Source organism: Capra hircus (genome assembly GCF_001704415.2).
Source record: "Capra hircus breed San Clemente chromosome X unlocalized genomic scaffold, ASM170441v1, whole genome shotgun sequence".
NCBI classification, from domain to species: domain Eukaryota; kingdom Metazoa; phylum Chordata; class Mammalia; order Artiodactyla; family Bovidae; genus Capra; species Capra hircus.
In genome coordinates, this window is record NW_017189516.1 from 51680624 (window position 1) to 51705166 (window position 24543).

The following is a 24543-nucleotide window of genomic DNA, read 5'->3' on the forward strand; positions in this document are numbered from 1 at the left end:
ACACAAAATACATTTATAATGCCTCCACACATACCATCATCTTATCTTTACCTTCCCAAGTAAGCCTTAACAACAGCCTAGTATATGTCCTATGTTTCTCTCCATGCTTAAATAACTTCAATCTGTTATTCATGTAATCCTGTAGAGACCTATGTATACACTTAGAGTGAGATTTTAGTTACTATTAGAACGTTTGAGTACTTCTTTTTAGGTGCAAGTCTTTGTGCTAGTTGTGGGAGAACTACAAGGAAGAGTAAGTGATTCCCAGTCACTTTGTAGTGTGTGAGGAGAGGTGAGCAGGTAAACATACAAGACTTGCTTTGATATCTGCTAAACGTTGGTTGGAAACACAGCCTGGGAGCCCTGCAGGGGAGCTCCCAGAGGGCAGAGGTCTTGCCTTGTTGATTCTGATGGGCATAAACCCTTGCTTGACCCATGGGATTATGGGTACATGTCTGTAAATAAAAGTATGTGTTTAAAACAAAAAAGATTATTCTGTTTACAGGTCTAAATGGATTGGCTTTTGTAGTTTGAGAGTCCAGTAGAGAAATAGTTGGTATATTTGTTTCTTTGCAATGGAATTATCCATTTTCCCATCAGAGAGGTAAATTCTTTTTCTTTTAAAGTTTGGGAATTTTTATAACAAGGAGGACACTGTAATACTTTGCTGTACAGTTTAGTGTGTATAGTGCAAGGCCCTTTGAAGTTTAAGATATAGTGATACTTTCTAACACAGAAATCCTTATTTGCTCAAAAGTAAGCTTAAGCATTCACTTTGATTGTACATTTGATGCATAAATTGAGAATTTATACATTTGCATACGCCAAGTATTGAACTTGGGGAGAGTAAGAAATAAAGTAAGTCTCCAATGAGATGATTGACTTTCAACGTGTTTGAAAAGAAATAATGTTTTATTAAAGGTTGGTGAATATTCACTCAGGTGTTCAGTTTGCCTAGCACTGTTCTAGATGCTGTGATATATATATAAAGGAAATAAAACAGAGCAGGATCATAGTCTCTTAAGGGGAAAACTATTTTATTTAACATTGAAATGAACATGGAAGCTATGTGGCTCGAGGGAAAGCAGTAAAGGCTGTTTATAATGAAGAAGAGTGTTTAGGGTAAATGATTTTGATTTTATCGTGACCCTGAAAGAATCCTTAAATTACTGCGATGGACACAAGCTCACTTTTGATGTCTTCTTAACAACTGAGTGAACTTTAACACCATAATGACTGAAAAGGAAGGTTTATTGAGTCACTGACTCATTTCCTAAAGAGTTTGGGTTCTTTTTGTATGTTGAAGTCTTTATTTGACATGACTTTGGACTTCACAGGAGGATAGGTCTGCTCATTGGTGCTGAATGACCATGATAATTGAAAAGGAAATGTTTCTAAACTCTAATAAAAGAGTTGGTTTTATTTAATATGGCTAATCTCAAACTAAAGGGGTCTGGAATTCTTCCTGTTTTTATCTAGGGATAAGTAGAATATTTTATTCTTTGATGTGTGGTTCTGCTTCTAAAGTAAGTGCTTTGGATTCCAAAACATTAGTTTTAAAGTTAAGAATATTTACTTTGTGTTTAGCTCTAAGAAGGTTCTATTTTAATAGAAATACTTGTTTTCTATTATCATCAGCAATGAATGAGTTCCAGTTCTTCATCTTTACCAACATTTGGTAGTGTCAGTCTTTTTAATTTTAGCCATTTATGGGGTGATATATCATTGTGGCTTTAACTTGTGCTCCCCTGAATACTGATGATTTTAAACATTTTTTTCACATGCTAGTTGGCCATTTGTGTATCTTTAGCGAAGAGATTGTCCAAATCTTTTGCCAATTATGCTTTTATTGGGCTCTGTTTGCCTTTTTAAAATTGAGTTGTCAGTTTTTTGTATGTTCTGGATGCAGATCTTTTATCAGATCTGTGTTTTGCAAACATTTTTTTCCGTTCTGTAGTTTATCTTTTTGTTTTCTTAATAGTGTCATTTGAAGAGCAGTTGTTAGTTTTGATGAAGTCCAATTTATCAATTATTTGTTTTATACATTGTGCTTTTTGTGTCATATCTAAGAAATCATTGTCTAATTCAAAATTACAGTATTTCTGTGTTTTCCTCTAGATATTTTATAGTTTCAGGCTTTATGTTTAGATTTATGAACTGTCTCAAGGTAATTTTTGTTTATTGTGGGTGAAGCATTGTTTTCTTTTTTGTTGTTTTTAATTGAAGTATAGTTGATTTACAGTGTTGTGCCAGTCTCTACTGTACAGCAAAGTGACTCACTTATACATTCTTTTTTGTGTGCTTTTCCGTTATGGTTTATCATAGGTTGTTGAATATAGTTCCCTGTGCTATACAGTAGGACCTTATTGTTTATCCATCCTATATATAGTAGTTTACATCTGCTAATCCTACTTTTCCAGTTCTTCCTTCTTCTGCCCCCCTCTCCCTTGGCAACCACAAGTCTGTTCTCTATGTGAGTCTGTTTCTGTTTTGTAGATAGATTCATTTGTGCCATATTTTATCTTATTTTTGATTTTTTTATTATTTTTTGCAATCTTTATGTTTAATTGTAGGATAATTGGTTTACAATATTGTGTTGGTTTTTGCCATATATTGACATGAATCAGCCACAGGTATACATATGTCCCCTCCCTCTTGAACCCATCTCCCACCCCATCCCACCTCTCTAAGTTGTCACAGAGCACTGAGTTTGAGCTCCCTCTGTCATATAGCAATTTCCCACTGGTTGTCTGTTTTACATATGATAATGTACATGTTTCAGTGCTGTTTTCTCCATTCGTCCTACTCTCTTCTTCCCCCACTGTGTCTACCAATCTGTTCTCCATGTCTGCATATCCATTACTGCCCTGCAGATAAGTTCATCAGTACCATCCTTCTAGATTCCATATATATGCATTAATATATGATATTTGTTTTTCTCTGACTTACCTCACTCTGCATAACAGACTCTATGTTCATCCACCTCATTAGAACTGACTCAAATGCATTCCTTTTAATGGCTGAGTAATATTCCATTGTATATATGTACAACTTCTTTATCCATTCATCTATTGATGAACATCTAGGTTACTTCCATGTCCTAGCTGTTGTAAATAGTACTGCAGTGAGCTTTGGGATACATGTGTCTTTTTCACTTATGATTTCCTCAAGGAATATGCCCAGTAGTAGAATTATTGGATCATATGGTGGTTTTATTCCTAATTTTTTAAGGCATCTCCATACTGTTCTCCATAGTGGCTGTATCAGTTTACATTCCCTCCAACAGTGCAACAGCATTCCCTTTTCTCCACACCCTCTCCAGAATTTATTGTTTGTAGATTTTTTGATGATGGCCATTCTAACTAGTGTGAGGCGATACCTCATTTTAGTTTTGATTTGCATTTCTCTAATAATGAGCCATGTTGAGCATATTTTCATGTATTTTTTAGTCATCTGTATGTCTTCTTTGGAGAAATGTCTGTTTAGGTCTTCTGACCACTTTTTTATTGGGTTGTTTGTTTTTCTGGTATTGAGCTGATGATTCCTTTTTTTTAAAATTTATTTTTTAATTGGAGGAAACTTTCTTTATAACCCTGTGTTGGTTTCTGCCATACAACAGCACAAATAAGCCCTAATTATACATGTATCACTTTCCTCTTGAGCCTCCCTCCTCTTCCTTCCCCCTTTGCCATATTTTAGATTCCACATACAGGTGATAGCATATGGTATTTGTTCTTCTCTTTCTTACTTCAATTATTATGATCATCTCTACTTGCATCCATGTCACTGCAAGTTGGCATTATTTTGTTCTTATCATTTGGTAATTTTATTTTTAGTTATCTGAGAAATCTCCATATTGTTCTCCATAGTGGCTGCACCAACTTAACATTCCCACCAACAGTGTAGGGGAGGATCCCTTTTCTCCACACCCTCTCCAGCATTTGTTATTTGTAGACTTTTTAATGATGGTCATTTTAACCAGTGTGGTTTTGATTTGCATTGTACTTTTCATTTGCATTTCTCTGATAATTAGTATTGTTGAGCATATTTTCATGTGCCTACTGCCCATCTATATGTCTTCTTTGGAGAAATGTCTATTAAGATCTTCTGCCGATATTTTGATTTTTTTTTCTGTTGTTGTTCAGTTGTATGAGCTGTTTGTGTATCAGTTCAGTTCAGTCGCTCAGTCATGTCCAACTCTCTGCAACCCCATGGACTGCAGCACGCCAGACTTCCCTGTCCATCACCAACTCTCGGAGTTTACTCAAACTCATGGTCCATTTAGTCAGTGGTGCCATCCAACCATCTCCTCCTCTCTCGTCCCCTTCTCCTCCTGCCTTCAATATTTCCCAGCATCAGGGTCTTTTCAGATGAGTCAGTTCTTATTAGGTGGCTGAAGTACTGGAGTTTCAGCTTCAGCATCAGTCCTTCCAATGAATATTCAGGACTGATTTCCTTTAGGATGGACTGGTTGAATCTCCTTGCAATCCAAGGAACTCTTAAGAGTATTCTCCAACACCACAGTTCAAAAGCATCAATTCTTCGATGCTCAGCTTTCTTTCTAGTTGAACTCTCACATCCATACATGACTACTGGAAAAACCATAGCTTTGACTAGACAGACCTTTGTTGGCAAAATAATGTCTCTGCTTTTTAATATGCTATCTAGGTTGGTCATAACTTTTCTTCTAAGGAGCAAACGTCTTTTAATTTCATGGCTGCAGTCACCATCTGCAGTGACTTTGGAGCCCCCCCCCCCCCGCAAAAAAAAAATAGTCTGTCACTGTTTCCATTGTTTCCCCATCCATGAAGTGATGGGACCAGATGCCATGATCTTTGTTTTTTGAATGTTGAGTTTTAAGCCAACTTTTTCACTCTCCTCTTTCACTTTCATCAAGAGGCTCTTTAGTTCTTCTTCACTTTCTGCCGTAAGGGTCATGTCATTTGCATATCTGAGGTTATTGCTATTTCTCCTGGCAATCTTCTTTCTAGGTTGTGCTTCATCCAGCCTGGCATTTCTCGTGATGTACTCTGCATATAAGTTAACTAAGCAGGGTGACAATACACAGCCTTGACGTATTCCTTTTCCTATTTGGAACCAGTCTGTTGTTCCATGTCCGGTTCTAACTGTTGCTTCTTGACCTGCATACAGATTTCTCAGGAGGCAGGCCAGGTGGACTGGTATTCCCACCTCTTTAAGAATTTTCCACAGCCTTTGACTGTGTGTTTGTGTATACTTTGGAGATTAAGCCCTTGCCTGTTGCATCTTTTTTTTTTTCTTTGTATGTAGACTAGTTCCAGCACCACTTGTTGGAAAAAAAACAAAAAACAAAAACCCAAAACCATCCTTTCTCCACTGAATTACCTTGATACTTTGTTGAAAATCTGTTGATGATATGTGTGTGAACCTTTCAGGACTCTGTTCTATCCATTGATCTATATATCTGCCCTTATGCCAATACTGTGCCATCTTGATTACACAGTATGCTAATAAGTGGTTTCAGTTGTGTCTGACTTTTTGCTACCCTGTAGACTGTAGCCCGCTGGGCTCCTCTGTCCATGGGCTTCTCCAGGCAAGAATGCTGGAGTGGGTTGCCATTTCCTTCTCCAGGGGATCTTCCTAACCCAGGGATAGAACCCTTGTCTCTTATGTCTCCTGTATTGGCAGGTGGGTACATTACCAGTAGTGCCTGATTGGGAATGGGAACTAGTAATGGGAAGTTGTAACGGGAAGCCTGATTATACTGTACCTATGGATAAACAAAATTTAATCATGATTAAATCCAGTTTATCTTAGGATTAGTGCATTTTAAAGCCTATTCAAGAAATCTTGAAGCTTGTGAACATGGTTTAGTTCAGTTGCTCAGTCATATCTGACTCTTTGTGACTCCATGGACTGCAGCACTCCAGGCCTCCCTGTCCATCACCAACTCATGGAGTTTACCCAAACTCATGTCCATTGAGTCGGTGATGCCATCCAACCATCTCATCCTCTGTTGTCCCCTTCTCCTCCTGCCCTCAATCTTTCCCAGCATCAGGGTCTTTTCAAATGAGTCAGCTCTTTGCATGAGGTGGCCAAAGTATTGAAATTTCAGCTTCAACATCAGTCCTTCCAATGAACACTCAGGACTGATCTCCTTTAGGATGGATTGGTTGGATCTCCTTGCAGTCCAAGGGACTCTCAAGAGTCTTCTCCAACACCACAGTTCAAAAGCATCAATTCTTCGGCGCTCAGCTTTCTTTATAGTCCAACTCTCACATCTATACATGACCACGGAAAAACCATAGTCTTGACTAGATGGACCTTTGTTGGCAAAGTAATGTCTCTGCTTTTTAATATACTGCCTAGGTTGGTCATAACTTTCCTTCCGAGGAGTAAGCATCATTTAATTTCATGGCTGCAGTCACCATCTGCAGTGATTTTGGAGCCCAGAAAAATAAAGCCTGCCACTGTTTCCCAATCTATCTGCCATGAAGTGATGGGACCGGATGCCATGATCTTCGTTTTCTGAATGTTGAGCTTTAAGCCAACTTTTTCACTCTCCTCTTTCACTTTCATCAAGAGGCTCTTTAGTTCTTCACTTTCTGCCATAAGGGTGGTGTCATCTGCATATCTGAGGTTATTGGTAGTTCTCCCGGCAGTCTTGATTCCAATTTGTGCTTCTTCCAGCCCAGCGTTTCTCATGATGTACTCTGCATATAAGTTAACTAAGCAGGGTGACAATATACAGCCTTGACATACTCCTTTTCCTATTTGGAACCAGTCTGTTGTTCCATGTCCATTTCTAACTGTTGCTTCTTGACCTGCATACAGATTTCTCAAGAGACAGGTCATATGGTCTGGGATTCCCATCCCTTTCAGAATTTTCCACAGTTTCTTGTGATCCACACAGTCAAAGGCTTTGGCATAGTCAATAAAGCAGAAATAGATGTTTTTCTGGAACTCTCTTGCTTTGTTGATGATCCCCCGGTTGTTGGCAATTTGATCTCTGGTTCCTCTGACATGGTACATGTCTTCAGGAAAAGTATATATAAAGGAGTGTATATGTGTGTATCACTGAGTCACTTTGCTATACTGCAGAAATTAACAAATACTGTAAATCAACTATACCTCAATTAAGATAAAGGGGGGGGAAGAAGATACAAAAAATATTTGTTTTTAATTATTTCTAAACACATATTTTTACCTTCTAAGATTTACAAAATCACTCAACTAATGGGAACAGTTGATACCAGTTGGGATTAAGAACTCACTTATGGAGATTTTAGAGAAGAACATAGGAACCTGGGTTTATCTTCTGTGTGTGATTCATCCCTCAGTTTTTTGAACTAAATCCTTTGTGTAGTAATGGGATTTACTTTAATGTAATTCACAAGTTTTTGCTTTCTGACTAGAGTTGGTTAACTTCCTTTGGTCCCTACCTGGATTGTGGCTCATCTCCCTTTACTTTCTGCTCCAATTCAGCACACTTTATATTTTTCACTTTTTCTTTTTTGCTGTTAGGCTGTAGTCCTTAATTGACAGTATCCTCCACAGTGGTATCAAATATCAAGTCCATTTAATTATTTCAGTCTGACTTTCGGAGGTGCGATCTGGGAGGGAAAGGTAATACTTTGCAAGTTGTCTGTGTATGCTTGGCTCCTGGGAGACTGTAGAGGGAGATGAGAGCCCAGAAGGAACTGGAGCAGCTCCAGCATTTCATAATCAAGTAGACCAGGCAGGATCTTCTTTAGTGTTCACTCATTTTGTACCCTCAATCTGAAATTCATCTCTGTCTTCTCTGTTCATTTTAATGTTCACCTTTAAAGAACCAGTTTACACACCTCTGAGAAGCCTTCTTTTATTGATATATTCTCAGTTAATAGTACCTTCTACCTTCCTGAAGAGCCTGTGTATTGTCTTGCTTTTTTTGATAACTATTTGTTAATATGTCTTTCCCACTAGATTTATAGCTCTTTTGTAGTAGATTGTGTATCTTCTATCCAAACAGCATCAAGCATATAACAAGAATTCTGTAAATATGTTTATATAAATAACCAGATCACACCTGCAAAAAGATGGTGGTAATATAGAAAGGAACAAGAAAGGCTTCAAGAAGGAGCTTGCATTTATGTTGGGCATTAAAGGATGGATAGGATTTCCAGAAGCAGAAGAGGAGGAAAGGGTGTCCCATGTAGATAGAATAACATGATGAGTTTTGGGCTAGGCCACAGGATAGCTATAGATAGTAGATGTCAGGTGGCTTTGAAATTATGAGGGGCTTTAAATATGTCCCAACGAAGATTTGTTCAATTCAGTAGTCAATGAGATTACTAACGTAGGAGGGTAATTTGGGCAGAAAACAGTTCAGACAGTGTATGACATTGTGTATTGGGTAGTTTGGGGGTGGGGGTAGACCCTTGTGATAAGACCAGTTAGGGTGCTATGGTATTAGACCAGGCAGGAGCTAATGAGGGTGTAAACCAGTTAATGGCTTCCCACTTCCCTGGTGGCTCAGCAGTAAAGAATCCACCTGCAATGCAGGAGACTCTGGTTCGATACCTGGGTTGAGAAGATCCCCTGGAGAAAGAAATGGCAACCCATTCCAGTATTCTTGCCTGGGAAATCCCATGCCTGGTGGGTTACAGTTCGTGGGGTCACTAAAGAGTCAGACAGGATTTAGTGACTAAATAACAACGAAACTGGTTAATAGCAGGGGAAAGGGAAATGAGAGAGCACATGTTGGCCACTGACTGAATATGTGAGTGAAATAAGAGAACTTCATTTAGTCATAGCTGGGGTTTTAAGGCCAAGCACCTGGAAGAGTAGTGGTGCTAGTAAGAGAAACAAAAATGTTAGAAAAAGCAAGTTTTGGGGAGGTGATGCTTGAGTATTAATCTGTTGAGTTAGAGGTGCAGGTGATGTTCTGGGTGGCTTAGAGAACATATTCCCCATAGGCTTCCTTTAAATAACAAATTACCTTCTGTTACGTATATCATCATGTTCTGACTACAGGCACACAGAGTAGTGAGAGGTAGCTATCCCTTTGTCATGTTCAATGTTTCATGTACTTTTTCTTTTATAACACTCAATGTGTTTTGTTCATGTGCCTATTTTTGACTAGAGAGTCAAGGACAGTATATTATATTTTTTTGTAGAGTGCCTGGCATATCAAGGACATGCAGAAAAAGTTTGAATTAATGAAAGATTTAGTGGCTCAAAATACAGAGGCCTTTTAACAAGTAATTATCTTGTTAGAAGATTGGCACTTCTTACAGGTTTCATCAACACAGTTATAATTCTTCCACCTCTTGGTAACATGGGCGTAAGTCAGCTTTTGGGATAGTTGTTAGTTTGAATCTCAACTCTACTAGCTTACCATCTGCTCTTTTTTATTCATTTAACCATAAAATTTAATCTTTTAAAGTGTACAATTCAGTGGTTTTTAGTGTATTTGTAAGGTTCTACAACCATCACCACTATATAATTCCATAATATTTTTCCTCACCTTAAAAAAGAAACCCCTTACCCGTATTTACAACCATACTCATTAACAGTCACTCCTGAGTCCCTCTTCCCCCAGCCCCTGGCAACTACTAATCTACTGAACTTATTTTTATTCAAGGGAAAGAAATTAAAAGGATCTAACTCTATAGCTGATTTCTTTTTTTTAACCTTTATTTTTTAAAATATAAATTTATTTATTTTAATTGGAGGCTAATTACTTTACAATATTGTATTGGTTTTGCCATACATCAACATGAATCTGCCAAAGGTATACACGTGTTCCCCATCCTGAACCCCGCTCCCTCCTCCCTCCCCGTACCATCCCTCTGGGTCTTCCCAGTGCACCAGCCCCAAGCATCCAGTATCATGCATTGAACTTTTACTTTTTCTTCCAATTTTACTGATAAAATTGGCATGATTTGACTTACATACACCATGAAATGATTATCACAATAAGTTTAGTGAACATCCATCATTTCATAAAGGTACAAAATTAAAGAAATAGAAAACAAATTTTTCCTTATGATGACAACTCCTAGGATTTAATCTCTTTCATATGTAATACACAGCAGTGTCAATTATATTTATCATGTGATACATTGCATCCCTAGCATTTATTTATCTTATAACTAGCATTTATTTTATTTGCACATTTTGACTGCTTTCAGCCAATTTCTCCTTCTCTCCCCCCAACCCCTCTACTTCTAGTAATGACAAATCTGATCTTTTTTCTGAGTTTGTTTCTTTGTTTTTAAAGCATAATTGACCTACAACACTATGTTAGTTTCTGTTACACAGCATAGTGATTCCAGATATCTGTACATTTCAAAATGATCACCAGGATAACTATTTATAATCATGATTTGTTGTCATACAAAGATGAAAGTGAAAGTGAAGTCGCTCAGTCATGTCCGATTCTTTGCGACTCCATGGACTGTACAGTTTGCTAGGTTCCTCCATCCATGGGATTCTCCAGGCAAGAATACTGAAGTGGGTTGCCGTTTCCTTCTCCAGGGGATCTTACCAACAGAGGGATTGAACTTGGGTCTCCCACACTGCAGGCAGACTCTTTACTGTCTGAGCCATCAGGGGCCTGCTCACTCCATATCTGTGACTCATTTATTTTGCAAATGGAAATTTGTCCCTCTTAATTTCCCTCAGCTTTCTTTCTCCCAACCCCTTCCCTTCTGGCAACAACCTGTTTTCTGTATTTATGACTGTTTTGTTTTGTTACGTTTTTTAAGATTCCATATATAAGTGAAATCATACAATATTTGTCTTTCTCTGTCTGCCATACTTCATTTAGCATAATACCCTCCTGGTCCATGCATGCTATTGCAAATGACAAGATTTTATTCTTTTTTTTTTTTTATGGCTGAGTAATGCTCCACTGTGTATATATACCCCACATCGTCTTTATCCATTTATCTGCTGATGGATGCTTGGGTTGCTTCCATATCTTGGCTATTGTAAATAATGTTACAATGTTTATAATACAAGTGAGCATGGGGTTGCATATATATTTTTGAATTAGTGTTTTTGTTTTCTCTAGATAAATACCCAGGAGTGCAGTTGCTGGATTGTGTGGTAGTTCTATTTTTAATTTTCTGAGGAATTTCCATACTGTTTTCCATAGTATCTGCACCAATTTGTATTCCCACCAACAGTGCATAAGGATTCCCTTTTCTCCACATCCTTACCAAGACTTGTTATTTGTTGTCTTTTTGATAATAGCCGTTCTGTGAGATGATATCTCATTAAAGTTTTGATTTGCATTTCCCTGATAACTAGTGATGTTGAACATCTTTTTATGTGCTTATTGGCCGTTTGCGTATCTTCTTTGGAAAAATAATCTTTTCAAATCCTCTGCCCATTTTTAAATCGGTTTGTTTGTTTTTTGATATTAAGTTGTATGAGTTCCTTGTATATTTTGGATATCCAGCCCTTATTGGGTATGTTATTTGCAAAATTTTTTTAACCATTCAGTAGGTCACCTTTTCAGTTTGTTTAGTGTCTTTCACTGTGCAGAAGCTTTTTAATTTGATGTAGTCCCATTATAGCTGATTTCTAATAATACCACCCTGCAGAAATGTATTATGTTAAAAGGAGGCAGTAATTGATTTTTCTCCTTGTAGGAAAGCACACCAGAGAGAGATACCATGGGGCAAACAGTGAAAGAAGGTAAGATTTACTTGTCTAAAGATGATACTTTTAGTTAATCATTTGAAATTAGTATCTTTTGGTAGACTGAATATTAAAAAAAAAAGCTTTTTTGAAAAATGAAATTAATGGAAGATGTTAGTTTAGGTGCTAAGAATTGGAGTTTTAGAACTGAATAGCTATTAAAGGTAATCTTGTTTTCCCTTCTTAGTTTTATAAATGAGAAAGCTGACACTCAGGGAGGTTAAGTGTACAGGTCATATAACAATCTATGACAGCCAAGATCACAGTCCAGATTTTCTTACTTAAATATGGATGATAAAAAAATGCTTCAACCTGTCCTGCTCTAGTGAGAAGTCAGCTCACTGTCCCATGAGTGTGTCGCAGTCATTGTCACTCTCTGTTTTGAGTTGTATTCTTTCCCATAATATATTCTTCATATTTTTGTTGTCCTGAATCCTGTTCCTCCTTCAAGACCCAGTTTAAGTTCTCTTTCTCTCATGACTTTTACTCTGGCTGCATGCTGAATGTTGTGCTCTGCTATTTCTGTTTTTGTCAAGTGTATTAGTTTAGTATAGTCTCTGTACCTAGATTCTTAGCTTTCCTTGAGCAGGAACCAGGCCTTTATAATTTCACTTTCTTCTCTGTTAGAAAATACTACTGTAGAACTATTTAGTAAATATAAATGTGTACTTACTTTATGTTAGTCAAATTATCTAAATAGAAAGTAGCCCATACATCCCTCTTGAGTGTTCACATATCTTGAAGAGTCAGTCATAACCAGAAAGTAGATCTGATACCTTTAATGGTACGCCTGGCATCCTTCCTATATTCTTCTTTAAGAAGCATGTCACTTGACAGTTCAAGCATCAGTAAGGGTAAAACAGCACTAGATGGAAACACACCATGTTATTAAATCCATTGGTTCATAACGATACTAAAAAAACAAAACAATACTTATTGGTCATCTGTGGAGAATGGTGGGGATACAATTCACTGTTTTGAAAACTAGAAAATAAAGGAGAAAGAATAAAGCATTGATTGTGACTTCCTTTTGTGGTCTCTACCTCAGTGCAACTGAATGGTTGAAGAGAGGAGTTTTCTCTCTATAGAAGTTTTTTGGCTAATAAAGATAGGATGATAAAATTAGAATAACTCCCTTATGCGACCACTGATGAGCTAATGGATCTAGGCAATAGTCATATGTGGCTGCTCATATCACAAAAAGAGAACTAGGTATATTAGGAACCTCCTGTGAGAAGTACACACCACCACCTATGAAGTCATTTTCTCTCTTCCCTTGTAAAAAAGTTAAACCTGAATCTGGTTAAGCTCTTCTGGCTTGAAATAGCTGTATCAATTTAGAGAAACTACAAGGACCAGAAGAACCCAGTATCATGAGGAAGTAGCAGACTGGAAAAGTCTGAACTGATATCACCAGCAAAAATATTGCTAGAGGAAGGGAAAATAAACAGAGGAGGAGGAGCCTACAGATCAAAAGAAATTTAAGAAATGTACCTACCACTGTCTGTATGGACTTTATTTGGGTGCTGATTGAAACAGATACATTTAAAATATTTAAGACAATGGGGAAGTTAAGAAGAGTGACTGCTTATTTGATAACATTGAAGATTGTGGTTAGTTTTTCAGCATAATAATCACAATGAGTCATTTAAGAAATACATACTATAATAAATATGGATGAAATATATCTTAGATTTGGTGAAGGTCCAAGGTCCATTGCTGTTTGAGCTCCTCAGCTTAGCACAGAGAAAAACTATTCCTAGTCTGTTGGAGGATAGGGAACCCTGGTGTGCTGCAGTCCATGGGGTCACTAAGAGTCAGACACAACTAAGTGACTGAACAACAACAAACAGTTCATTGAGTTACATTGTATTCTAGCTTCTCTGTTGTTTTAAATTCTCAAAAGTATGCACTTTATTGCTGGGACACATTAATCTGAATATTGTAAGGATCAGCTCAGCTCATTTTGGTTTGTTCATTTATTTAACAAATGTTCAAGAATGTTCTGTGTGCCAAGTCCTTTTCTGGGCACTGAGGATAAAAAGTGGTGAATAAGAGACAAAATGAAAAAATGTCTGACCTTTAGGAGCTTACATTTGAGTGAAATGAGACATGCAATAAACAAATAAATTATAAAGTACCTTATATATTAGAAAGTGAAGTCCTTGGGAACTCATGTACACCTGTGGTGGATTCATGTCAATGTATGGTAAAACCAATACAGTATTGTAAAAAAAAAAAAAAAAGAAAGTGAAGTCCTATGCAGAAAGTGAGGATTAAATTATAAGATTGAAACTGGTTCCTGTTAGAAAATGCAGTTTAGATTTTTGTAAGTACTCTTTCAAACTGTTGCTCTGTTCTTCTGGTATTGCTCACTACTTTCTTTCTTTTTTTAAAGACTCAATGGGTGTAAAGAAGGAGAATCAAGAGAGAGCTCCTCAATCAGGCACATCTGTACAAAATGGTAGGTTTTAAATTAGTTCAGTAGAACATGTATTTTTTCTTCACTCAGTGTTAGTATGAACTCTTTTCTTATTGCTTTTGGTATAATTTATGTATAGTAAGCTCTTGTAAATATAAAATGTAAGCAATAGGAAAGACCGAAAAGATAGTATTTAATTTTGAAAATTTTACTTTGGTTTCACATAGAGAGGGATTAAGTTAAAAGATAACTATGTATTTCAGTGCAGTTTTGCCAAGGTAAAGATATCTAGTTATTAATTACCATGTATTACCAATTTAAAATAATTTGATTTTTAATGAAAACCTTTCTAACACTAGAGTCAATGTGAATGTCTTTTTTGATGGTCAAAAGACAGTCTAGTCGATTAAAGCTTAGGCATTTAGGGGATCTGACAGACCTCTTCTAGAATCTTGGCCTCATTTTTTGCTAGCCTTGTGACCTTGGGTAAATTATTCAATGTTCTTAGTCTCTTTTCTCCTGTGTAGCACAGGGATAATAACTACTTACTCATGGAACTATTAGAATTAAAGAAAAGGAATGTAAAGCACCTAATATAATGCCTAGGCTTGTAGTAAGTGTTCAGTAAATGTTAACTTTATTGTCTGAGTTATTAATTCATGTTTTAAGCTTTTATTGTTAATAGCATGTGTATAGCACTATATCAGAGACTCAGGAGACAGACTCTGACCCATTGCACCTGCTCTTATGGAAAGTGAGGAAATAAGTCATATGCAGACAAAAGGCTGAATTAAAAAAATACAATAGCAAACTTAGTGTGTTTACCAGCAATTTCCAGGCAAGCCTCTTGCCCCTTGGGTTTCTGTTGTGCCTTCCCTGCCAGCCCCACTCTTGGAGTAAGTAGTTCATCCATGACTTTCTGTTCCTACGAAAAGATTGCCTGTAGAGTTAATCCCATGGAGTCATTCTTTATTACTGTAGCTGGGTCCTCAGTGTTTCCTTAGTTCTCTTTCTCATTGGCCTTACTTGTTCCTCAGCTCTTCCTTCCAATCCCCAAAACTCTCCAAGGAAATGGGGGCTCTTAGGTTAGAGTACTCTTCCTCATCCTTACAAATTCCTTTCCATTTTTAATATAATAGTTTTATTGAGATATAATTCACATACCATACAATCTCCCCATTTCAAGTGTACGGTTCAGTGGTTCTCAGTAGTGTGTTCCCAGTTGTGTAACCATTACTATGATCAGTTTTAGAATATTTTCATCACTCTAAAAAGCAACCTTAGTACCTAGCTAGTAGTCACTCTCCATTTCCTCGCAGTGCCTCTCCCTAGGCAACCATTTACCTTCTTTCTATCTCTATAGATTTGCCTATTCTGGAAATTTCATGAAAATCAATTTGAAGAATATATTCTTAAAAGTTGAAACTAGTACCTTTTCAAAATTTTCAAACTTTTCTGCTTGAGAAACTCTGATTAAAAATGAGATTACTTAGTCAATTTGACAGACATTTGCAGAAATAGATCACAACATTATATACATCTGTCTCCTGAAAAGTCCTATCAGTTCCCAGGGCTCTTTTCTGAAACAGTAAATCCCCACCCCCAGCTGCTAATCTGTCAGTGAGCATAAAAATGTAGAGACGGATAGGGACTTCAGGCTTGTCTTCTACTTTCTGAACTATTTTGGTCAGGAATTCTCACTGTGGTACTATAGATGTATCAAATCTAAATTAGTAAAGCCTTTTGCTATGTGTGCTTCCACTATGTTTTTGGTAGACTCTCATCATATGGGCATCCAAGCTGAATAGTGTTTGGACTAAAAATTTTTGCCCTATGAACAAAGAAAAAAATTAAGGCTCCAAAGGTTACTAGCAGTGCAATAGAAGGCACTTGTATTATATAGCACTGGTATAAAGGATTTGCTAGTTCAAATTTTAGCCCATTACTGCCAGGAGAAATATCAATAACCTCAGATATGCAGATGACACTACCCTTATGGCAGAAAGTAAAGAAAAACTAAAGAGCCTCTTGATGAAAGTGAAAGAGGAGAATGAAAAAGTTGGCTTAAAGTTCAACATTCAGAAAACGAAGATCATGGCAAATAGATGGGGAAACAGTGGAAACAGTGGCTGACTTTATTTTTCTGGGCTCCAAAATCACTGCAGATGGTGATTGCAGCCATGAAATTAAAAGATACTTACTCCTTGGAAAATTATGACCAACCTAGACAGCATATTAAAAAGCAGAGACATTACTTTGCCAACAAATGTCCATCTAGTCAAGGCTTTTCCAGTAGTCAGGTATGGATGTGAGAGTTGGACTATAAAGAAAGCTGAGTGCAGAAGAATTGATGCTTTTGAACTGTGGTGTTGGAGAAGAGTCCCTTGGACTGCAAGGAGATCCAACCAGTCCATCCTAAAGGAGATCAATCCTGGGTGTTCATTGGAAGGACTGAATTTGAAGCTGTCGATACTTTGACCACCTTATGCGAAGGGCTGACTCATTGGAAAAGACCCTGATGCTGGGAAAGATTGAGGGCAGGAGGAGAGGACGACAGAGGATGAGATGGTTGGATGGCATCACTGACTCAATGGACATGGGCTTGGGTGGACTCCGGAGTTGGTGATGGACAGGGAGGCCTGGCGTGCTGGGATTCATGGGGTTGCAGAGTCGGACACGACTGAGCAACTGAACTGACTGACTGAAGACAGAAATGGTGATAGAATATTTTAAACATTGTCTTAGATGAATTAAGTATTTTCCAGTGTCACTGAAAAATTTTACAAATGTAACTGATCTGTGGAAAAGTCTTAAGTTCTTTGAGGTCTAATTGTGAAATGGCTTTGATTTCTCAGTTATTATTTCCAACTTATACTCCTTTCATCCTAGTATGGTGGCTCTTTAGTGACATCCTAGTCAAATTTTTTCCCCCTCTTTCATGTTTTGTTTTCTTCTTCTTTTTTTAATGCTCTCCAAGATCATATGGTGGTAGAGCTTCATTTAGAACCTTGGGTCTCTTGATTCTCAGGTTAGTGCTTAGGAGGTCACTGAAGTAACCTGGTCAGTTAAATTTTGGAGCCATGGATCTCAGTTTTCACTTTTAATATAGCTATCCAGTATTCTTAAGTTTAGGCACAACTATGACATTTCAGTTCAGTTCAGTTGCTCAGTCATGTCCGACTCTTTGTGACCCCATGGATTGCAGCATACCAGGCTTCCCTGTCCATCACCAACTCCTGGAGCTTACTCAGACTCTCGTCCATTGCGTCGATGATGCCATTCAACCATCTCATCCTCTGTCATCCCCTTTTCCTCTCACCTTCAATCTTTCCCAGCATCAGGGTCTTTTCAAATGAGTCAGTTCTTTGCATCAGGTGGCCAAAGTATTGGAGCTGCAGCTTCAGCATCAGTCCTTCCAATGAATATTCAGGACTGATTTCCTTTGGGATGGACTGGTTGGATCTCCTTGCTGTCCAAGGGACACTCAAGAGTCTTCTCCAACACCACAGTTCAAAGGCATCAATTCTTTGGTGCTCAGCTGTCTTTAAAGTCCAACTTTCACATCCGTACATGACTGCTCGAAAAACTGTAGCTTTGACTAGATGGACCTTTGTTGGCAAAGTAATGCTTTTTAATATGCTGTTTAGGTTGGTCATGGCTTTTCTTCCAAGGAGCAAGCGATTTTTAATTTCATGGCTGCAGTCACCATCTGAGTGATTTTGGAGCACCCCAAAATAAAGTCTGTCACTTTTTCCATTATTTCCTCATCTATTTGCCATGAAGTGATGGGACTGGATGCCATGATCTTAGTTTTTGAATGTTGAGTTTTAAGCCAACTTTTTCACTCTCCTCTTTCACTTTCATCAAGAGGCCCTTTAGTTTTTCGCTTTCTGCCATAAGGGTGATATCATCTCCGTATCTAAGGTTTTTGATATTTCCCCTGGCAATCTTGGTTCCAGCTTGTGCTTCATCTAGCTCGGCATTCCACATGATGTGCTCTGCATATAAGTTAACTAAGCAGGGTGACACTATACAGCCTTGACATACTCCTTTCCCTATTTGGAACTAGTCTGTTGTTCCATGTCTGGTTCTAACTGTTGCTTCTTGACCTGCATACAGATTTCTCAGCAGGCAGGTAAAGTGGTCAGGTATTCCCGTCTCTTGAAGGATTTTCCACAGTTTGTTGTGATCCACACAGTCAAAGGCTTTGGCATAGTCAATAAAGCAGAAGTGGATGTTTTTCTGGAACTCTTGCTTTTTCAGTGATCCAATGGATGACATTTAGTTTTATGTCATCTTTATTTCACTAAGTAGTATGTATTTATCAAGTTATTTATATGCATACTACTTCAGTTAGTTCTCAAAAATACATTATACCATATGTATTACTTTCCTCATTTCATAGATAAAGGAACTGAGGCCGAGAAAATGAAGTGACTTGCTCAGAGTCACTGGCTAGTAAAAGGCAGAGTTAGACTGAAAGATAGCATTTTCATGTCAAGAGCCTGTGTTCTTGACATTTTGCTGCATGCTCTTCAGCACTGTGGTAGTGCTTGGTTTACATGATCTGGAAGCAGAATTAAACCCAGTATTTTTTTAAAGTGGAAAAATCTCTAAAAGGGTGTATACAGTGTTATGAAATGACATGCTTAATACCATATGTATGCACACATACTAAATGCATATAATTTCATGTAACAGTGATATTCTGAATCCTGCTCACATTTCACATCAGCTCACATTTCTTCCTAACTGTGTGGTTGGTAACTTTACCTTGGCATCTTGCAATCAGCTGTGGTGGTGGTATTTACATCACAGAAATATGCAAACACTAACAGTTCCAGTCAGGCTTCTTGTTTGTATTTTCTGGAAAGCTGGCTGTTAAACATTTATCAGCAGTGTATGAATGTGTGTGTGTGTAAGTGGAACTGTTACAGCCTTTGAAGAATGTATAAGGGGCTAGTAACACAGATTCCCCTAGGGAGGGAACTGTGGAGCCCTAATATTTTTATAGTAAAGAGATTAATTAAATAGGGAGTATAGAAAAAAAACCCTCATGTTTGATGAGAATTAAAGTTTATATGAGTTAATAGTACCTTTAATACTGCTGTCAAGTCTTTCAGGGCATTGTGACTGACACAGTCAATTGAAGTGTCCGGGAAAAGTGTACTGCCTTCTGACCTTTACTTCTAGCATTATATGTCATCAAGACTAAGTGAGAGAAAGAACAGAAGGAGTTTGCAGAAAATATAGATTGTTACAACAATCTGTGTTAGTCATTGCACTGATGACTGGTTTCTGCTTTATTCTGCCACCATATTCTGACACCCTGGATGGAGATCTAATAGTCAATTGAGAAACAACGCTGGTTCTCAGAGTTTTTCTTTCCATAAATTAATGCTTTATTTCTGCTATGCCACACACCTTTAGATCCCTGTGAAAAACAAAGAAATAGCTTCAGAGTAGTGAGATGAAATGATAAAGACATATTTTGAGTAAATTAGTATTAGAGACATATGAGTAGAATTTGCTATTACTCTATAAAAAGTCCTTTAGTTGTTTCTAAAGTTCACGTTTTTAGAATCACTGTGATGCAGTCCTCATTACATCAAGAAAATCTGGGTTATCATTTATATCAGAACCATTATTATCAGGAAATGGTCTTATTTTTTATTTCCATGCTGGTAGTCAGATGAGGAAGTTTGTATCTGTCCTTTGAGAAGTATTTCTTTAAAGAGATATGGAACTAAAATCCATTTTATTCCTGAAAGTTAGTATACATATTATATATGTTTTAAAAACCCTGAGAATTCTCTGGCAATCCAGTGGTTAAGACTTGATACTTTCACTGACATGGGCCTGGGTTTGCTGTCTGATTGGGGAACTAAGATCCCATAAGCTATGCTGGTGGGGCCCAAAAATAAACCAAAAAAACCACCTATTTTTGCATGTTTTTTTCCAGATAATTTTCAATGGGAAAAATACTTGGAAGAGACTGGATCTTTAAGTGCTCCTTCAGAGTATTTCAGACAGGTATGCCAAAATTCTGTAGATACCATGTTATATTTATTTTTGTAAACTGTTAACTTGTTGAAGGGAATCTGTTATTAGGTTCTATTAGTGTGAAGCAATGTGGGATTGTGGGAGTGCTGCTTAAGAACCAGATGGTCTCTTTGCATTCATTGATTAAGAATTTACTGTATGTCAGGTATACTAAGCTCTTATGACTGCCCATCTGGAGGGAAGGATAGCCATGTAAATAATTAATGATAAAAAGTGTGATAACTATACTGGAAAGGACTCACAGAAGAGGTCCTATCTGAGGTAGTTGTAATGAGGTAGTTGTAATGAGGGGAAGGATATTCCAGGCAGAGAGAACATCCAAAGGAAAGAGACATGGGCGTAAAAGAACCTGAGTGTTGAGGGATAGTATGGGTGGCTGGAGCACTAAGTAGATAGAGACCTAAGTATGGGAGTGAGGTTAAAGTGTGGTGGCTTTTAAACTGTACTGACTGTTTGGACTTTACATTAGGCAGTGGTAAGCTGCCTTTTGGCTTACTTTAAGAGTAAAGGCCTAATCAAATTCTTATATTAGAAAGGCACTCAGGATGCATTTTAGAGGTTGTATTTGGTTTGCCTGGAAGTGGGCAGATGAGTGAGTGACAAGCAGTGGGCAACCATGTCAGGCTGTGTGTCAAGCCAAGGAGAGAATTTGGAGATCTTTTTCTTAACCCTTACAGCTCTCATTTTGTTCACCAACTGTTGTAACTGTTACTTAAAATGTTCCTCATGTATTCTGGTAACATAACTGACCGTATTTTCCTACAGTTAAAGAGTTTTAACAGAATTTTATTTGTATGTGTTTATGTATATAGTCTAAGATTCCACCAGCTAATGACTTCAAAGTTGGCATGAAGTTGGAAGCCCATGACCCTCGCAATACGACTTCAGTATGTATTGCTACAGTTGTTGGAGTTACAGGTGCCAGGCTGCGTTTAAGATTGGATGGTAGTGATAACCAAAATGACTTTTGGCGGCTGGTTGATTCTCCAGACATACAGCCTGTTGGGACATGTGAAAAGGAAGGGGACTTACTTCAGCCTCCACTGGGTAAGGATAAACAGTTTTAAAACAAAATATTTTTGCTAATGTAATATTCAGTAGAAATAATTTTAACTGACCTTTTAAAAATCTCTTCTCCTGGGCATTCTGGCAAACAGACGGTTAGCTGGTTACTGTGGAGAAGGTTTGAGAAAGTAACTCAGTACCATATGTTATAGAGTTTCATTTAAGTACATATTTTGGCATATGTGTGGCTAAAGGTTCCCACTCCAGAGCAAGACTCCTTCTGCCTTAAAACTTGAAATGTCAAAAGCAGATTACACATGCAGATTCAGAAACCCTTCTGGGGGAGAAGTTTGTAGCATTCGATATGAGTCACTTCCTCCCTCAGTATTGTCTAATGAGCCATTCATCCTTTTTGTTATGGGGATTAGCATGGCAGAAGGAGATGATTTTACACTGGGACTCCAGTGTCAGGCTTGGGAATTTCTTTACACCTGTATGGGAAGAAATCATAGTGAGAGGGGTAGGAATCAGTTACTTTAGGTCTTTGTAAAGGAAGAGATTGATGTAACACTTCAGCAAAGGTTTTTAATATAAAATTCTTGATTTTGACCCAGTTTTTAAAAGAAACAAAGTACGTGACCCTAATTTTGTGCAAAAGTTTTTCTGTTTTAATACTTTGGTGTACCACAGTATTCTGTAGAATATAAGTATTTAGTTTATTACTTACACATTCTGAGTGAGTGGTGGGTATTGGTTTTTGTTTCTTTTTTATAATGCTAAAATATAAATGCTCTATTATAATGCACAATGAGACAGTTAATTTTTTTTGTCTCCAACTAGTGGAAGAAGCTGTGAGAATAAAAAATTTAAGACAGTAATAACTGTTTTTTCTAACAACATCGTTTTATATTGTCTTTCTTCTAATGGTTAATTAATACTAACTTGGTTTAAAGTATTTTTAAAAACTAATCAAGTATGTGTTATTCCCAAGAAGATGGTTTAGGATATGTGTGTTTTCTGCTTTTCCCCTTTTCTTCATAACATTCAAATTTTTTTATTGCTTATTTTTATAATATCTTAAATCATACAGACTTCTGTAACAGATATACATCTGAGGCTTAGTGCTTCCTTGTTTGGGTTTTATTTCTCTATTGACAGTATGCTAGTATGTGTTTGTATTTTGTTTAAAGGAAACAGCTGTGGTGATTGTCAGCATTTCAGACACATAACCAAATTTATAATCATTATTTTTTCAAATTACTTTTTAGAGTTTATTAATTAAAAATATGAAATATATAGCAATACATGCTGACTAGTATGCATTGTGACACCACATAATAAAAAAATACAATTTTTGCCAATTTGCTCATGAGATGCTTTTGCATAGTTTCCATTTTAATATAACACTTACATAGTTTTACTTTTTAAAAGGTTTATTTATTTAAATGTTAAAGGATATTATTTAAAATTATTTTTTAAAGTTTTAACATACATGGAAAAAAGTATACAGCTTATAAATGCTAAGTCACTTCAGTCATGTCTGACTCTTTGCGACCCCATAGACGGCAACCCACCAGGCTCCGCCGTCCCTGGGATTCTCCAGGCAAGAACACTGGAGTGGGTTGCCATTTCCTTCTCCAATGTGTGAAAGTGAAGTTGCTCAGTCGTGTCTGACCCTCAGTGACCCCATGGACTGTAGTCTTCCAGGCCCCTCCGTCTGTGGGATTTTCTAGGCAAGAGTACTGGAGTGGGGTGTCATTGCCTTCTCCGAGCTTATAAATGAACACGTATAAAAACCAACACCCAAATAAAGAAAGAGAGCATTGTCAGTACCCTAGAAGCCCCATTCCTGCTGATCCCCAGTCATATCCTCCTCCTTTCCAAAGGTAATTACTGTCCAGACTTCCTAATATCATGAATTAGTTTTAGCTGTGTTTGAATTTTTTACATGCACTTTGATCTGTGTTTGACTCTAGGCAATTCAGAATTAAGGAAAATGCTAAATTAAAACAAAGTCATGGTACCTCATGTAATAGGATAAGATACAGGTTAAGAGAAAGGCATAAGGACTAGAGAATGATTGTCATGCTCTATTCTAACAATAGTGTGGAGAATCCATGCTCTGGATAACTATTTAATATTAGGTATCACTAGTAATACTGGTTTATTTTAAGGGAGTGTGTAACAACCCTTTACAATTCCCTAGCAACAATTATTTTCCTAGTCAGATTTAGGGTGTTTTGATACATGATTATTATAAAATGACTTTCTGTATGAACTTTCTTGTATATTTTATGCTATTGATGGACCCATTGGCAATGTGATTCATGTGCCTCCCTATCTTAATGCATGTATTCATCAGGGATACATGCCAAGTTCTCACCAACCAATTCTGGCATCATGGCAGGCAAGTATTGCATGTAACAGATTGCCCCCAGAAAATAGTAAAGCTAGCAGACTCCTGCTCCCTGCTGCACATGCCACATGCTGTGATAGTCACCGTTAATTGATGAGATCTCTAGAGAATACACATGTTGAGTCTATTTTGATAGCATTTGATACAAATCCTAATATAAAATCATTTAGTGTGTGTAGGGACTGCTAAAGTGAGAGCTGTCTTTTTTCCCAACTTAATGTATGAAAAATTTCAAACGTACAGAAAAGGTGAAAGAATTTTCTGGTGAACACCCACATACCCACTACCTACATTCTACCCATTATCATTTTACTATACTTGCTTTATTGCTTACTTGCCTTTCTGTCAGTTCATCAGTGAATTATATTTTTAAATGCAGTTCAGGATAAGTTATTGACATCAGTACATTTCCCCTAAATCCTTTAGCATGCATATCATTAACTAGAGTTCACTGTTTATTTACAGTTTGTTTTTCTTTTGAGGTAAAATTTACATACAGTGAAATATACCATCATAAGTGTACATTTACTGAGTTTGACAGAAAACTGTCTTTCTCAAAGGAAGTTAGGCAGAGGCTCTGAGGAAAAAGGGGCTGGTAGTCTTTTGGAGCCTTTTTACTCTGCATGTGTGGCGGTTGGTGGGGAATGGAAGCTCTCCTGGGTTTTGAATTGGATCTCTCCTAGTATTATGGCCCATTCCCAGCATATATGTGTATGTTTGTGAACCCTAGCTAGTGTGTTTTTAAAACTGAGACTTTCTACCCCCACTGTAGCCTTCTTGTCTAGCAGTACAGTGGATGCAGTAGCACTGATTGGAGGGTGCACCTGCTCCTCTAGCCCATTTCCTGCGTTCCTCGGTAAGAAAGTCATTCTTTGGAGAAGAATGGTAAATGGAACGTTTCTTATGCCAACTTGCTGTAATATCACAGAGAAGCTTTTAAAAAATACCTGCTTTATTTTATAAAATA

At 37.3% G+C, this 24543-nt stretch overlaps 1 protein-coding gene across 1 annotated transcript in view; it reads left to right on the forward strand.

Moving 5' to 3' along the window:
* Positions 1–24543, forward strand: part of LOC108633251 (sex comb on midleg-like protein 2) — a 50445-nt gene that overhangs the window by 11500 nt on the left and 14402 nt on the right. The window contains exons 2-5 of the mRNA XM_018043706.1: positions 11622–11667; positions 14069–14134; positions 20055–20125; positions 20968–21202. Of these exons, the coding sequence (XP_017899195.1) occupies positions 11646–11667; positions 14069–14134; positions 20055–20125; positions 20968–21202 (394 nt within the window). The 5' untranslated portion in view covers positions 11622–11645. The remainder of the gene's footprint in view (positions 1–11621; positions 11668–14068; positions 14135–20054; positions 20126–20967; positions 21203–24543) is intronic.